Raw genomic sequence first — 17,721 nt, forward strand, 5'->3', positions numbered from 1 at the left:
AGGACATTTGGCAATATCTGGAGACATTTTTGATTATCATATGTGGCAAAGTGCTACTGGCATCTAGTGAGTAGAGGCTGGGGTGCTGCTAAACACCCTAAAATGCACATAACAGGATAGTTCCTCCCCAACAAGGAAGTATCCGACCTAAAATATTCATGATGCTGAGGTTTGAGAATCCCTGCTCTAAAGCACCAGTCTAGTCAGTAATAAAAAGTGAAAACCCAGTCTAAGAAAACCTGTCAGGCATGCACTCATGGGGGTTTTGAAGTTAACTGAATGAAGGACTACTTACAGTGGTTTGAGCAGGGTTAAGGCAATCAGACAATGATGTTGAGGTACCCAAGTACCAGCAACAGTAGGAATCTGCTACAACCCTAAGCCTAAAGGAGCTTGGGAGGGTGAGGGGGGGGGGTGTAACTGGAGCTCAGTGAGCACTGGAGCTCTCACACTCAACCAGAGCTGTGCCCACAGGGGGCCTCAACCATTGCCAGGAGAAACATCTGGCCCTTCTCTCTCCTCCCACCCACCAATCTCTGCCTGGTATCTTCCATCTATCAAGTACAGCAGGAAGCCTAGGAATGCTGAGTGATGCAATGGGCCTGAGCCCCAGGGCACAGAGCAGGGGAGTGAAGGGAGGATGAAAGGGAGAGGTGAAATGGACATAACCAACACTCACAGTGTGCTCCTCCCAAGGTTGACCCCTGTCTGGGGCCCTCTTGAGAACCTCTAATGTCAATGAGAAAGTCCCAGGCTGACAGGTCTCAGGTCAGCCCCATCCTGTGCATCATCCTGCTGTACTCCGATAGCATGGGCTTGTCAACTAGAATTTCCCAGCCTGTTGACAGTCTGCGGGGCTCATCTGCCTTTTTTTTCTCAATCAGATATGGCACCACTCCTTCTACAATGAGCTGCGGGTAGCACCTGAGGAGCACCCCACCCTGCTCACCGAGGCCCCCCTAAACCCCAAGGCCAATAGGGAGAAGATGACACAGGTAAGAAGGCAGGAATTCTTGAGCACTGACACAAGAAGCAAATGAACACTGAGCCAGGCTCTTTTCCCTATTCATATCCCAGTGCAACAGAATTGTCTGAGGACCTGCTACGTACATAGTGCATACCAGGCCCTGTGGAGGGTGGGGACGGTATAAAGTAGTAAAAAATGGCACAGTCCCTGCCCTTAATAAGACCACAAACTATTATATAGGCCAAGAGGTGCTGTGATAGTCCTTTATTCTGCATTGTCCTTTCAGATCATGTTTGAAACCTTCAATGTCCCGGCCATGTATGTCGCCATTCAAGCTGTGCTCTCCCTCTATGCATCTGGACGCACAACAGGTGAGCTGCCCTGTAACCCACTCCTTTTCTGACAACAGGAACTCTGGTGGCGCAGTGCCTAAAGCATTTGACTGCTAACCAGAAGGCTAGCGGTTCAAACCCACCAGCCACTCCTCGGAAGGAAGACTGGGCAATCTACTTCTGTAGAGATACCACCTCGGAAACCCAAGGAAGGGCTGCTACGAGTCAGATCTGACTTGACAGCAGTGAATTTGGTTGTTTTTTTTTTTTTTTGGTTTTTGACAATAGGGGAGGCAGAAAAGCTGGATTCTTGCAGAAGGACTCCTCTCTTGCTCAGAAGAATCAAAGGGACAGCTAAAGTCCAGGGACAATTTGCTTAGGGATCACAAATGGGAACACCCATGTGCAACGCAGATGTGAGAGTCTAGTGATATAGTTAGAAAGTATTTACACAAATGAACCATAACTACTAGGATTCTCACCTCCCATATGAGAGACCCAGGTTCCATTCCCAGCCATCCCTCAACTGTCAGTGGAGGCTTGTGTGTTGCCATGATGCTGAACAGGTTTCTGGGGAGCTTCTAGACTAAGATGGACTAAGAGTTCCATGAGTTGGGGGCCAACTTGACAGCAGCAAACAACAACAACAACAGCACATCTTCCCTCACAGAAGTCATTCCAGGAGCTTACACACACATTCCAACAATATTGGAATGTTTCTGCCTCATGAAGCAGCAATGGCAGAACCTGTATTGGTGGATGTGTAAGTAGTGGTCTTGGTATAGGAGGGTGCACAGGGAGACACAGAGGATTCACAATAAAATGACATTAGAGGGACTTGGCAGCTTCCATACATATTGTTCAAATATTTTTTTCATTCATGTAGTCATTGATTCATCCACCAATCCATCCATCAAATACTGTTCAACACTCACTACCATGTGCCAAACACTAGCACCAGACCATGGGCATACAAAAATAAATAACACAGACTCTTGCTATTATGAAGCCAACAGTTTGGCAGGGAAGAGACAGAAGTAAATTTCACTGCAGGTGATAAGGACAATAATGAGAAAATACATGGTATATACAGTTTTGTATCCTGTCCTTTACATTTGATTTTATCTGATTTAAACATTAGATTTAAAGGTCGCACAATACTCATTGTGTGATTGTGCCATAGTTCATTATTTTACCATTTCTCTATTGTTGGAAAAATAATGACAACTATTTCTCCCTTTGATAGTAATACCTCCTATTTTTATTTTCTGTCTTGTTGAATGTCCACGACAATATTAAATAATAATGATGATATTATAGTGTTTCCCCATCAATTATGATTTTGCTGTTGAATCTAGAGAGATATCTTATCACATTGAGAAAGCTTACTTCCTTTTATAGTTTATGAAAAGTTTCATTAGGAAAGAATGTTAAAAAATGTTTTAAATTCCTTCTTGATTTTTACAATCCCTTCCAGTTTTAACATTCTGTCTGTATGTACATATGTGTAAGTTTGGTGCCTAAAAGATATGCAAATTACCCAGTCTCACTTAAAGAATGTGTAATCTAGATCTATCTCATTAACAACCTGCAATATGCAGATGACACAACCTTACTTGCTGAAAGGGAAGATGACTTGAAGCACTTACTGATGAAGATCAAAGATTAAAGAATTCAATAAAGAAAACAAAAATCCTCACAACTAGACCACTAAAGAAACATCATGATAAATAGAGAAAAGATTGAAGTTGTTAAAGATTTCATATTACTTGGATTCACAATCAACACCCATGGAAGCAGTAATCAAGAAATCAGATGTTATATTGTACTGGATGAATCTGCTGCAAGGGACCTCTTTAAAGTATCAAAGAGCAAAGATGTCACTTTGAAGAGTAAGGTGTGCCTAACCCAACCATGGTATTTTCAATAGTCTCATATGCATGTGAAAGCTGGACAATGAATAAGGAAGACTGAAGAAGAGTTGATGCCTTTGAATTTGGTGTTGGTAAAGAATACTGCAAATACCATAGACTGCCAAAAGAATGAACAAATCTGTCCTGAAAGAAGTGCAGCTCTTCTGAGGAATGCTCCTTAGAAGCAAGAATGGCCAGACTTCATCTCACCTACTTTAGCCATGTTGTCAGAAGGGACAAGTCCCTGGAGAAGGATATCATACGTGGTAAAGTAGATTGTTGTTGTTATTGTTGTTAAGTGCCATCAAGTCGTTTCTGACTCATAGCGACCCCATGCACAGCAGAATGAAACACTGCCTGACCCTGCGTCAGCCCCACAATCCCTGCTATACTTGAGCCCATCATCGCAGCCACCATGTCAATCCATCTCGTTGAAGGCCTCCCCCTCTTTCGTCGACCCTCCACCCTACCAAGCATGACATCCTTCTCCAGGGAATGGTCTCTTCTGACAACATGACAAAAATAGGTGAGACGAAGTCTGGCCATTCTTGCTTCCAAGGAGCATTCTGGCTGCACTTCCTCCAGGACAGATCTGTTAGTTCTTTTAGCAGTCCAAGGTACTTTCAGCATTCTTCGCCAGCACCACAACTCAAAAGCATCAACTCTTCTTCGGTCTTCCTTATTCATTGTCCAGCTCTCACATGCATACCAGGCGATTGGAAATATCATGGCTTGTGTCAGGCGCACCTTAGTCCTCAAGGAGATATCCTTGCTCCTCAGCACTTGAAACAGTTCCTTCGCAGTTGACTTTCCCAATGCTACACGTGGTCTAATGTCCTGACTGCTGCTTCCGTTGGCATCAATTGTAGAACCAAGCAACATGAATTCTTTGACAACCTCAATCTTCTCTCCATTTATTGTGATGCTGTTCATTGGTCCAGTTGTGAGGATTTTTGTTTTCTTTATATTGAGACGTAATCCATACTGCAGACTGTATTCTTCAACCTTCATCAGTAGGTGCCTTAAGTCATCCTCACTTTCAGCAAGCAAAGTTGTATTGTCTGCATATCTCAGGTTGTTAATGTAGATAAAGTAGATAAAGTTAACGTAGGTAAAGTAGATAGTCAGTGAAAAAGGGGAAGACCCTCAATGAGATGGATTGTCACAGTGGCTGCAATGGTGGGCTCAGCATAGCAAGGATTGTGAGGATGGCACAGGACAGGACGATGTTTCATTCTGTACATGGGGTCACTAGGAGTCAGAGCCTCCTTGATGGCACCTAATAACAACAACAATCTAGATTTAATGCAGATCAACAAGTGTGCATTACTGTGGAAGTGATTCAAAGGATACATGAAGAGGGGACACTTTATGTGCCCTACTGAAGCCCACAAGGAGCTCTGGGAGCACAGTGTCTAAGGCATCTGACTGCTAACCAGAAGGCTGGTTGTTCAAACTCACCAGCCACTCTGCAGAAGCAAGACTGGGCAATCTACTTCCATAAGGATTTACCACCTTGGAAACCAGTGGGGGGTCGCTGTGAATCGGAATTGACTTGATGGCAGTGGGTTTGCTTTTTTTTTTTTTTAACCAAAGCCCACAGTCTCAGTAGGGAGACAAGATTGCTATACATAAATCCTATATGATTGATAATTCTCATGGTGGGTAAATTTTTTTAGCTGCTAAAGAAAAACATAGTTGAAGATAAATGATTGATTCTGGAAAGAGACAGATGAAAGACAAGAATGGAGTTTTCATTTTTTTTTATCCCCTCTGTCTATAGGCATTGTCCTGGATTCAGGGGATGGCGTCACCCACAATGTCCCCATCTATGAGGGCTACGCACTGCCCCATGCCATCATGCGCCTTGACCTGGCTGGCCGCGACCTCACAGACTACCTCATGAAGATCCTCACAGAGAGAGGCTACTCCTTTGTGACCACAGGTATCCAGCCCCTGTCCTGATTCTGATTTGAGCTCAAAGCCAAACCTAATCTAGGACTAGAAACTCTCAGGCTTGAAGAGAATTCTGTTGTTTTGCGCCCTCAAACTCTTGGGGTAGATTGGGAGGCCCTGAGTTGGGCTGGGCCTCTGGAAAAGACCAGATAGTCAAGGTAGTCTTGTTAAAAGAAGAAGCCTCCCAATCAAGACAGCCTAGTCTAAGGGAAAAAAGGGGGGCACCAGGTTTGCTGGTCCAATAGAGCCAGGTGGAACCACTGAGACTATGGCCCCTAGCTGCCCTTTGGGTCTGGAATCGAACCCACACCTGTGGTTTCCAGCCAAACAAAAGACAGGCATATGAGTTGAACATTTACCTCAAGTAGATACACTCCTTAGAGAGAATAATCATGGGAGAAAGAAGGGCTGCTTATGCACAGGGAGACAGCTCAGGGGACAGGAGCCCATGGAGGTAGGGACATTGGGAAGAGGTAACTGTGGGGAGGAGGTGGAAGGGGAGCTGTTGCATTGTGGTAAACTGTGGTCAATGACATGAGACAAAGTATATGTGAACTGCTGTATGCAAAGTGAATTTGCTCTGTAAATCTTCACCCAAATCACAATAAAATTAAAAAAAAAAAAAGACAGCCTAGTCTAGAGCTCTCAGCAGAGGCCTCCATTTAGTGTCCCTTCTTAGCATCCTCTCCTTCTCCAGGGACCTGGTGCCTTTGTCCACATCCACACCAGGGTCAGAGCTGTTGGGGCCTTGTTAGATGTGTAAATTTGATGCAAGATCACAACATAAAGGCATATATGTCTAAACGGGAAAAAGTGTCCTACATGGAAGGCCCAGAGCTTTGTCAGGGCAGAGTGATGAGAACAAGGGGAAGAAGTCCATACAAAGTTTTTCTTGGAAATCAAGATTTTAAACTTCCACTTCAGAATCAAGAATAGGAAAAATAACATGCTGTGGAGAGATCCTTGAACCTATTTGGGAAGAATTCTACTATCACCCTAAGACTCCATGCAAAGTAGATGTAAGAACGAAGTTTTTGTAAAAATGAACAACCAACTCAACAGGACTGAGTTTCTATCACTTCTACTCCTTCCAGCTGAGCGAGAAATTGTTCGAGACATCAAAGAGAAGCTGTGTTATGTGGCCCTAGATTTTGAGAATGAGATGGCCACGGCAGCCTCATCTTCTTCCCTGGAGAAGAGCTACGAGCTGCCAGATGGGCAGGTCATCACCATTGGCAATGAGCGCTTCCGCTGCCCCGAGACCCTCTTCCAGCCTTCCTTCATTGGTGAGTGCTGCTCATAGAACAGGGCAGAAGGGTGGGTGAGCTACAGAAAGAGAAAAGTCAGCATTCACAATTATTCTGTTTATTGTTTATACATCAACTCAAAACTCAACTCACTGCTGCTGAATTGGACCCGACTCATAGCGACCCCTCCTTGGGTTTCTGAGGCGGTATCACTATGGAAGTAGATTGCCCAATCTTCCTTCCAAGGAGTGTCCGGTGGGTTTGAACCACCAGCCTTCTGGTTAGCAATCAAATGCCTTAGGCATTATACCCCACACTTTTCTAGGAAGGACCAAAAATTATAAATAACACAACTAAATGAAATCATTTAATGAGGGAAAAGCAGGGCAGGAAATATAAGATGAAACTAAGAATAAGATTAATGCGCAGAACACATTGGGTCACTGCTTCTATCACTTACCATTTAGGTCAGAGAGGCTGAATTGTGTAGTGGGTTTTAGGGTAACACCTAGTTTTAAATCCTGATTCTGCTCCCTCCAAACCCTCTGACTTTGGACATGTTGCCTTCTTCAAACTTCAGTTTCCTCATATGTAAAATGGAAATAATGATAGTATCTATCAGAAAGGATTACAAGGATTAAATAAGATAGTATTTAAGAAAAAGACAGCTACTTTCTTGAGCAGGGTATAGGAGGAGACAAATCTGTCACCAAAAGTCTGATAAACAGCAATCTAGACAAAGTGGTATAGGCCTAAGTAATCTGACAAGGCTCCTTGAGAAGGTGCACATATGAATAGACCCTTGAAGCATATCATTTTATGGTATCTGGGGATGGAAGGAGCAAAGAGTGGGGAATGCCATGCAAAGCAAAGGGAATGTGCAAAAGCATGCAGGTGTGAGAGAGCATGTTCTGTTTAGAGGAAAATGGGATGGGAGTTCTGTCTCTGTGTGTGTTTTGATACACAGGGGAGATTGGAGAGAGTTGCTGGGGATGGACCACACAGAACATAGGGTTATTCATATCAGCATTAGGATTGCCCAGAAATTTTAGGCAGCAAGGTAGCAAGGGTAGGTTTGTACTATAAGAAAAGTCCTCTATCTACAGTGTGGAATTATGTTTCATGGAAAAAAGATTGGAAGTTAGGTGGGCATGAGCTAGTTTGACATACAGGGCTTTTCCCTGTGGAAGATCTAGGTGCCAGGCTAAGGTAGTTAGATGTCAATCTGTAGGCAATGGGGAAATGTCAAAGCTGATGATAATGGGTATATCCATATAACGTAATGTTATTGGGCAATACAAAAGAATGAAGTATTGGTATTGCTATAAAATGGATGAACCTAGAAAGCATCATGCTAAGTGAAAGGAGCTAGTCACAAAAGACCATTTACATGGAAGATCCATATTAGGCAAATATACAGGACAGAAAGTATACAAAGTATAACTTTCTGTTGGTGCACTCTGGCAATGTTCAGTGGAAGGGGGAATGGGAAGTGTCTGCTAACGAGCATGGAGTTTCTTTTAGGGATGTTGAAAATGTTCTAAAATTAGATTGACAACTCTGTGAATCTGTTAAAAACCACCGAACCATACACTTTAAAAGGGTGAATTTTATGGTATGTGAATTATATCTCAATAAACCTGTAAAACAAAATAAAAGGATATAATGAAAGTGTTTCTTTAGAAATAGGCATCTGGCAACAATGTGAAGATCTCTCAGAACAGGGAGAATCTAAAGGCAGAGCAGTGGCAAGCCAGGGGAACTGATCTACTAATCCAATTAAGAGGTGATGCTGGGTAGCTCCTTTCACTTAGCATGATATTTTCTAGGTTCATCCATTTTATAGCAATACCAATACTTTATTCTTTTGTTTGAACCAGAGTAGTTACAGTAACAGAAGGGTCATTTGAGGAGCTGGAGGTGGGTATTTCTGACTAGATACTGTGATCTCCACTAGGCATGGAATCTGCTGGAATTCATGAGACAACTTACAATTCCATCATGAAGTGTGACATTGATATCCGTAAAGATTTATATGCCAACAATGTCCTTTCTGGGGGAACTACCATGTACCCTGGCATCGCTGACAGGATGCAGAAGGAGATCACAGCCCTGGCCCCCAGTACCATGAAGATCAAGGTGGGTCTCACCCCAGTTTCATTCTGTCCTCTGTACAAAGATCTACCAACCTGAGAGATGCTTGTAGTCAGGCTTCCACAGGCCCAGAAACTTGGTGGTCTCCAAGGTTCAGTGTCATCCTAGTCAGGGGCAGGTTCCATCTCAGGGTGTTATGTTCCTTAGGCACTGATGGACTGAAGACACGTTTAGCATAGGCACTCATATGTAATTATGTGGATGTCATAGTAGAAGGTGCTGGAATAATTTGAGATGAAGAAAATATTAAGGGGTTGAGGAGAAAATCAAGAAGAGGAAAATGGAGGGGAAGAAAAGAAGGAGGCAACACAATAGCATCTTTAAACTGTAAAAGAACTTGAGTGTTAGCCAAAAGGAAGGTGCAAGGTCCACAAATGTTATGTTTGACCATAAGGCCAACTATTGTTTCAAATCTAAAGGGACATTCCTTGATTTCTATACAGCCTCTGGTCCACTGCCCCATCTTTTGTCTCCTCCCCACACCACTTCTCATCAGAGCGCCTCACCTTGTAGACTTAACCAAATGGAAGTATACCCGTTACCACTGCTCCCCCAGCCTCTGCTCCCCAAGCAATCCTCTAGACCATTTTAGGGCTTCTAGGAAATTTGTTTCCAGCAGGTTTGGAAAAAGAGTTGAGTGTAGAAGTAGCTAATAGATTAAAAGTTACAAAGTCACAACAGGTTGGGCTCTGGCCTGAGCTGAGGATGTATATTCTCTATGCCAATATTCTAAGGATAAGGACCTTCTTCACAAAGGAAGGCTGTCCCAGGCCTTCCTCTGCCTAGCAGATGGTGCTCAGCACAGGGAAGCAGAGCAGGTCACCAGAGCACAGGGACATCCATGGGCTCCTCTCCTCACCTGGTGGTCACTGAAGAGGCCATGATGACTGAGGCCTGCTAGAGGGCATCAGGCCTAGCCTGAGGCAGGGGCTTTTTCCCAGGACCATGTGTCAGGATACACCTAAGTTCTCCCAGATTCTGATCCAGTGGGTCTCAGGTGCCCCATTACTTACACTGATAAATGAACCAGTGATCTGGTGATCTGATGCATATCCCAGTTCATGAGCCACTGCTCTGAGTTCAACTATATGTGGCAGTCTTTCAAGATTTTAGGATCTAATTAGTAGACATGATCAGTGCAAAGGCAACCTAAACAAGAGGAGAGGAAAATCCACTCCAGGTAGGGAAAATTGCATGAGCAAAGGTGCAGAGGGCTATGTTTACATGTACAACATCCCAATCAAACTGGACAGTAGGATTGTATACAGGCATACTTTGGAGACATTGCAGGTCCAGTTCCAGACCACTGCAATAAAGTGAATAATGCAATAAAGCAAGCCACACAAATTCTTTGGTTTCCAAGTGCATATAAAAGTTATGTTTATACTATACTATAGTCTCTTAAATGTAGTCTCTCAAATAGCATTATGACAAAGTTTGAAATATTGTGAGAATTACCAAAATGTGACACAGAGACATGAAGTGAGCACATGCTGTTGGAAAAACGGTGCCAATACACTTGCTCAATGCCACAAACTTTCAAATTGTAAGAAACACAATTATCTGCTAAACTCAATAAAACAAAACACAATAAAATGAGGTATGCCTGTAGAGGAATTGTGGCGATGAACAGCACACAACAATAAGCATTGGTTCCTCATACCTCTGCAGGTCAGCTGGAAGTCAGCTGATCAAGGTCAGGCATGGTTAGGCAGCTTTGCTTCAAGCTGAAGGTTCAGCCAGCTCATGTCAGGGTTCCTGTGTCTCATCACAGAGCCCAGGCTAAAGGGCCAGGAGCTCCTCAGGGGAAGCTCTTCCCATGAAAGTGGCAGAGATGTAAGAGAGCATACCCAACTGCACAAGTATATTTTAAGCCCTTGCTTGGGTCGTGTTAGCAAACATTCCATCAGCCAAAGCAAATACATAGTCCAGCCCAAAATCAAAGAGTGGAGAAGCACACTCTTTCTGTGGTGGGCCTGAGAGTTCTGAGTTCAACCATATATGGCAGCCTTCCAAGAAGAGTTTAAGATTTAATTAGCAGACATGATCAATGCAAGGGTAGGGCATAGTGAAAATTTTGAGCAATGATCTAACCTACCACAATGTTTATCCTGCTTGCTTCTGATCATGGAAGCTGTCCATTCACAGGGCAGCCTTGCAGGGTGATGAGGTGATTTCTGGGCCACCTTCCCTATTTCCTTGGGGACTGATCATGATTCACCACATTTGGTCTTTGCAGATTATTGCTCCCCCAGAGCGGAAGTACTCAGTCTGGATCGGGGGCTCCATCCTGGCTTCTCTCTCCACCTTCCAGCAGATGTGGATCAGCAAGCCTGAGTATGATGAAGCGGGACCTTCCATTGTCCACAGGAAGTGCTTCTAAAGTCAGAATAGATTCTCTCAAGACTGCTGTGTTACCAAACATGAGACATTAAAACCTGCAAACCTTACTTCTCTGTGTGAGGGTCTTCTTTTTCTGGGCTGTGCACCACATATTGTCCTAAGGGCTTTTCCCATACTATTTCTATGAGGAAACTGAGGCTCACAGATGTTAGACTTGCTCAAGATCACACAGAACAAAGAGTAAAATAAAATCCTGCAAAACTAGTGCTCCCTATACCATATAACCTTGCCTTCTTGGCCTTAAACAAGGATAAGAATGACAGCTGGATGACCCTTCATGGTTTAAGAAACATGGGTTTTTAGGGATATAAGTCTTCGTACTCCAGAGCAATACACTGGGCAAGATGAATAGAAGAAGACATGATAGAAAGCTTATAGGATATGACATGTGAGTGGTTCAACAGAATATTATTTGAACTTAGGTAAGGAAAGGTCATCTGGTAGCATAGTGCCTAAGGCACTTGACTGCTAACCAGAAGGCTGGCAGTTCAAACCTACCAGCCACTCCTTGGAAGGAAGGTTGGGCAATCTACTTCCATAGTGATATTGCCTCAGAAACCCAAGGAGGGGTCCCTATGAGACCATCCAACTCCACAGCACATAACAATAACAATGAAAGGTCAGAGTGTGCCTAAGAGCTCTACCAGGTCTTTCGTCATTGAGGATTAGGTTGTATTTTCCCAAAACAAATCTAGAAAAGAGCAGCATTCTTAGGAAAAACATTTTATCTCCTTGCCTGCCCTCCTCCCTCACTTCCTCTCCCCTCTCCTTTTCTCTCCCTTCCTCCTTCTCTTCTCCCCCCTCTTACCTCCTTCACCCCTCTTTTCTCCTCCCCTTCCTGTCTTCACCCTCTTCTCCTTTCCTTTCCTCTCTTCTTCTTCTCTCCTTATTTATTGCCTTCCCACTCTACCCTTGGTCAATTCTGTTTAAGTCTACAAGTGTTTACTAAATTCTTGGCATCTAGTTGGGCAAGGCCACATGGATTTATGTACTCCACAACAATGATTCCTGCCCATCAGATCTCACTGTTTAAAGGGATAGGCAGACACATACACACAATACAATGAGATGAAGTAAAAGAAAAGCACCCATGAAGTACTATGAGGCAATGACAGATAATAATAGCTAATGTCTACTGTGTGGTTACAATACGTTAAGCATTGTGTTAAGAGCTTTAGAGGGATTTCCTCATTTATCTTCGCCACAACCCTATGAGGCAAGTACTAGTATCATTCTCATTTCATAGCTGGTTTATCACTTGCCTAATGTATCCTCTCCTCTCTCCACCAAGCCAAGTCCCATCTTCATGCTATGATTGGATCCCACCTGATCAATCAGCTTTCCCAGACATACCCATTGGATATAGTGGAGCCCAATGGTAAAGCACGTGAGCTTCAGAGTCAAACATTCCTCTTTCATTATCCATTCATTATCCACAACCTTGCCCTCTGGAGGTGGGGTTGGGGTGGAGAAGCATTTTTTTTTTTTTTTTTAAACCTAGCAGATTTACAAAGAGTTGGGAGAAGTAGAAAGAAGAAGAGAATTTTTATCTGAGATTCCCAGAAGCAGATCCTGACATGAGGATTCATGTACAAATAATTTATTAAGGAAGATTTCCCAGGGAGAAAGAGGCACAATGAGCAAGGGAAGAATCCCAGCAAGGGGGCAATCTCAGAAGTATTGATTTGGGTGAAGAGAAGGGCAATGTACCAAATGTGAGTGATCAACATGGTGGCATTGAGGAAGAGGAAGACATAGAGAGGTACATGGGAGGTACAGACAACAAAGATGAACCCTTTTGCACATACAGTACTGCATTGTCAGTGGAGGCAAACATGGGTATACGGGTGGATAGATGGGTGGACAGGCTAAACTATTAGGTATGTCTATGAAATGGGGAGTGTACCCAAGAACATGTATAAGTGTATTTGTATGATCTGAATTCCAGGTGTATAGAGAGCTGAAGGAGCTCTGGTGGTGTAGTGCCTAAGGTACTTGATTGCTAACCAGAAGGCTGGCAGTTCAAACCCACCAGCCACTCCTCAGAAGGAAGGTTGGGCAATCTAATTCCATAGTGATACCACCTTGGAAACCCAAGGATGGGTCGCTATGAGTCAGGTCTGACTCAACGGCACATAACAACAACAACATAGTAGAGCTGACAAGGGACAAGGTTATAGTCACTTCTTGGTCATGGCCATCTACATAGGGGGACAAAGTAGTCGAACCTGTGGGCTCAGGACCATAGTCACAGGGGACATCAAGCTCAATGGGCATAAGGTACTACACAAAACATTGTTCCACCTTCTACTTTGGCGAGTAGTGACTGGGATCTTAAAAGCTTGCAAGCAGCCATCTAGATGCAATGATGGTCTCTCCTTGTCCAGAGCAGAGAAGAATGAAGAAAACCAAAGATTCATGGAAACAATTAGTCCTAGCAACTAGTACACCATGTGATCCACAGCCTGTATAACTATGAGACCAGAAGAACTAGATGGTGCCTGGCTACCACTGTCAACCACTCAGAGAAGGATCTATGTAGGAGATCCTGGATAGAGAGGGAGAACAATGCAGAACAAAACGCAAAATCATTTGGAAAAAAAAGGGGGGTGGGGAACGACCAGGTTTGCTGGTCTGATAGAGCCTGGTGGAACCACTGAGACTGTGGCCCCTAGCTGCCCTTCAGGTCTGGAATTGAACCCACTCCTGTGGCTTCTAGCCAAACAAAAGACAGGCATATGAGGTGAACATTTACATTAGGTAGACACTCCTTGGAGACAACAATCATGGGAGAAAGAAGGGCTGTTTATGCACAGGGAGACAGCTCAGGGGGCAGGAGTGCATGGAGTGATGGACACAGAAAAGAGGTAACTATGGAGAGGAAGTGGGAGGGGAGCTGTTGCTTTGTGGTAAATTGTGGTCAATGTCATGAGACAAAGTGTATGTGAACTGCTGTATGGAAAGTGAATTTGCTCTGTAAATTTTCACCAAATCACAATAAAAAAAGTGTGTGTGGGGGAGCAATTTCAGGCAAAGTGTCAGAGAGAGTAGTTTCAGCCTGACCCCATGTGGGAGCTCTGGAGTGTGTGTAGAGCCTCAGAGATGTCCTGACCAGAGACAAGGGAGTGCACTTTCACAGTCCCAGACTCTTCAGTGATTGGCAAAGGCATACCCTGAGGGTAGTAAAGTCCTAGGTTTCCTGCCTGTTCAGGCAAGGTGCTCCAGTAGGCTGAGGACAGTCCTCCAAAGAAGCGCTACAGATTGATGAAGGAGAAGGGGAAGTCATAGGTTCTTCCCCCACAAAGGGAATCCCAGAAGATAGGGACGTTTCAGAATCTCCATGGAGGGAGGAGAAGGGAAAGCCAACCAGGTCATTAAAAAGAAGACTTTTGCCACACTATTATGACAGAAGGTGGAAACAACCTAAATGTCCATTAGCGGATGAATGAATAAATAAAATGTGGTACATATGTACAATGGAATACTACGCAGTCATAAGGAGAAAGAGTCCTGATACATGCTACAACATGGATGATCCCTGAAAATGTTATGTGGAGCAAGATAAGTCAGACACAAAAGGGCAAATATTATATGATCCCACATACACGAAAGAGGCAAATATATAGAGACCAAAGTTTATTAATGGTTGCCAGGAGAAAGGGTGAATCATTGTTCAGGGGACAGTAAGTTTCTGTGATGGTGGAATACTCCAATCTGGAAAATGACAGTAGTGATAGTTGCCTATTGAATGTAATCAGTGACACCGAATTGTACATGCAAAGATTGTTGAATTAGAAAATGTTTTGTTATACATATATTCACCAAAGTAAAAATAATAATAGTTATTATTTTTTTTTAAAAAAAGCTTTGCAGGCGGTTCTGACATACACTTGCTCTTCCTATCCCCCATATCCAACCTCTTCTTCTAGTTGTGTCAAGAAATGCTGTCCCAAGCTGATCTTTGACAAACGGTCCAAACCCATTAAATGGAGGAAGGTATAGTCTCTAACAAATGCAGCTGGCAAAAGTGGATGTCCATTTGTAGAAAAATGAAATAAGATCCACACCTCACACCATATACAAAAACTAAGTCAAGATGGACCAAAGACCTAAATTTAAAACCTAAGTGTATAAAGTTCATCAAAGAAAAAATAGGGGCAACGTTAGGGGCTCTAATTTATGGCATAAATAGACTATTAAACATAACCAAAAATGCACAAACAGCAGAAGATAAACTAGGTGACTGGGACCTTCTAATAATTAAATTCTTACATGGACCAAAAGACTTCTCCAAAAGAGTAAAAAGAGAAAACTACAGATTGAGGAAAAAAAGAATTGTCAATGACATATCCAACAAGAGACTTACTTCTAAAATTTTTAGAAAATTTCAACATCTTAACATCAAAAAGACAAACAATCTAATTAAAAAATAGGCAGAGGGCATGAACAGACACTTCACCAAAGAAGATATTCAGGTGGTCAACAAACACTTGAAAGATGCTTGTGATCATTAGCCATTAAACCAAACCAAAAACCAAACTCACTGCCGTGGAGTCAGTCCTGACTCATAGCGACCCCTCCTTGGGTTTCTGAGGCAGTATCACTACAGAAGTAGATTGTCCAACCTTCCTTCCGAGGAGTGGCTGGTGGGTTTGAACCGCCAGCCTTCTGGTTAGCAGTCAAATGCCTTAGGCACTATGCCACCAGAGTTCTCATTAGCCATTAGACCATTGCTGTTGTTGTTATTTGCTGTCGAGTTGGACCCGACTTGTATCGACCCCTCCTTGGGTTTCCGAGGCAGTATCACTATGGAAGTAGATTGCCCAACTAGAGTGATGTAAATCAAAACAACAATGAGATATCATCTCACCCCAACATTAATAGCAAAGTTCACCAAGGCAGAAAACAACAAACACTGGTGAGGGTGTGGGGAGATTGGAAGCCTCATACACTACTGGTGGAACTGTAAAATGATACAACCACTGTGGAAAATGGTATGGCACTACCTTAAAAAGATGGAAACAAAAATACCACTTGATCCAGCAATTCATTACTAGGTATATATTCTAAAGAAGTGAGAGCTGGGATGCAAATAGAAATATGCACACCCATGTTCATCACAGCATTACTCACAATAGCAAAAAGACAGAAACAGCCTAAGTGCCCATCAACGAACGAATGGATAACCAAACTATGTACATACACACCATGGAATACTATGTGACATTAAAGAATAATGAAGAATCCGTAAAACACCTCATAATGTGAATGAACTTGGAGGACAGTGTGCTGAGTGAAATAAGTCAATCACAGAAGGACAAATATTGTGAGTCCACTATTATAAAAAGTCAAGGAAAGATTTACACACACCAGGAAACTTTGTTTGCTGGTTGCCATGGATGGGAGGGAAGGGGAGGAAAAGTTGCTAGCCAGGTAAGAGATACATATTGATTTGGGTAAAAGGAAAAGCAATATACCAAACATGGGTGATTAGCACAATAGCAGTAAGAAAAAAGAAGACAGGGAGAGGTGCACAAGAGGTATGAACAACAAAGGTAAATATAAATACCATTACATATATAATACTGCATTATAAGTAATAACAAACCTTAATCTATGGGTGGATAGGTAGGTAGACAGGCAAGATGTCAGTAGGTGAATGGGAACATATCCATGAGCATATAAAGGTTGGTAGACAGTATTTCTACATATGAATCTGTGGGTGTTATAAAAATGTCCATATATATATAATACAGCTAACAAGTGACACTGGTGGTGTAGTGGTTAGGACATTCAGCTGGTAAATAAAAGGTCAGCAATTTGAATCCCTGAGATGCTTTGTGGACGGAAGACTGGGGCAATCTCCTTTTGTCAAGATTACAGCCTTGGAAACCTTCTGGGGCAGTTCTACCTTGTCCTACAGAGTTCATGTTTTTTTGTTGTTGTTTTTTGCCGTCGAGTCGGCCCTGACTCATAGCGACCCCTCCTTGGGTTTCCGAGGCAGTATCACTACGGAAGTAGGATTTCCCAACCTTCCCTCCGAGGAGTGGCTGGTGGGTTTGAACTGCCAGCCTTCTGGTAAGCAGTCAAGTGCCTTAGGCACTATGCTACAGAGTTCATAGGAGTTGGAATTAACTTGGTGGCAGTAGGTTTGGGGGTTTTTTTAGGCAACAGGGGGCAAAGTTATGATAACTTCTTAGCCACAATCAAACACCTTGAGGCAGTGAGTCGCTGGGCCTGTGGGATCAGGACCATGGTCATGGGGGACATCAATCTCAATTGGCATAACAGAGTACACAAAAACATTGTTCTACACCCTACTGTGGTAAGTAGCAACTGGGGTCATAAAAGCTTGCAAGTGGCCATCTAAGATGCAATTATTGGTCTTTTCTCATTTAGAACAAACAAGAGTGAAGAAAATCAAAGATGCATAGAAAACTATTTGTTCAAGGGACTAGGGGACCATGGGAAGGAACCTAAGCCTACGTGACCCTGAGACTGGAAGTACAAGATGGTCTCCAGCTGTTACAGTCAATCACTTCAAAAGGGATCAAAACTGCAGATCCTGGGTAGAGCAAGAGACACATATGGAACAAAGCTCAAAATCATTAAAATGACCAGGTTTACTGGTCTGATGGTGACTGATGAAATCCCTAAAATTATGCCCCCCTAGTCACCCTTTGAGGAGCTCTGGTAGCATAGAGCCTAAGGCACTTGACTGCTAACCAGAAGGCTGGCGGTTCAAACCC

The 17,721-nt window shown here is 43.2% G+C and overlaps 1 protein-coding gene across 1 annotated transcript in view; it reads left to right on the top strand.

The window, feature by feature from the left end:
- ACTG2 (actin gamma 2, smooth muscle) overlaps positions 1-10,952 on the top strand; it is a 16,333-nt gene extending 5,381 nt beyond the window's left edge. The window contains exons 3-8 of the mRNA XM_007952621.2: positions 885-995; positions 1,254-1,338; positions 4,996-5,157; positions 6,263-6,454; positions 8,373-8,554; positions 10,809-10,952. Coding sequence (XP_007950812.1) covers positions 885-995; positions 1,254-1,338; positions 4,996-5,157; positions 6,263-6,454; positions 8,373-8,554; positions 10,809-10,952 — 876 coding nt within the window. The remainder of the gene's footprint in view (positions 1-884; positions 996-1,253; positions 1,339-4,995; positions 5,158-6,262; positions 6,455-8,372; positions 8,555-10,808) is intronic.
- Positions 10,953-17,721: the final 6,769 nt, after the last annotated feature.

Source organism: Orycteropus afer, unplaced genomic scaffold (genome assembly GCF_000298275.1).
Source record: "Orycteropus afer afer isolate SDZICR_OR568_19922 unplaced genomic scaffold, OryAfe1.0 scaffold00354, whole genome shotgun sequence".
In the NCBI taxonomy this organism is placed as follows: domain Eukaryota; kingdom Metazoa; phylum Chordata; class Mammalia; order Tubulidentata; family Orycteropodidae; genus Orycteropus; species Orycteropus afer.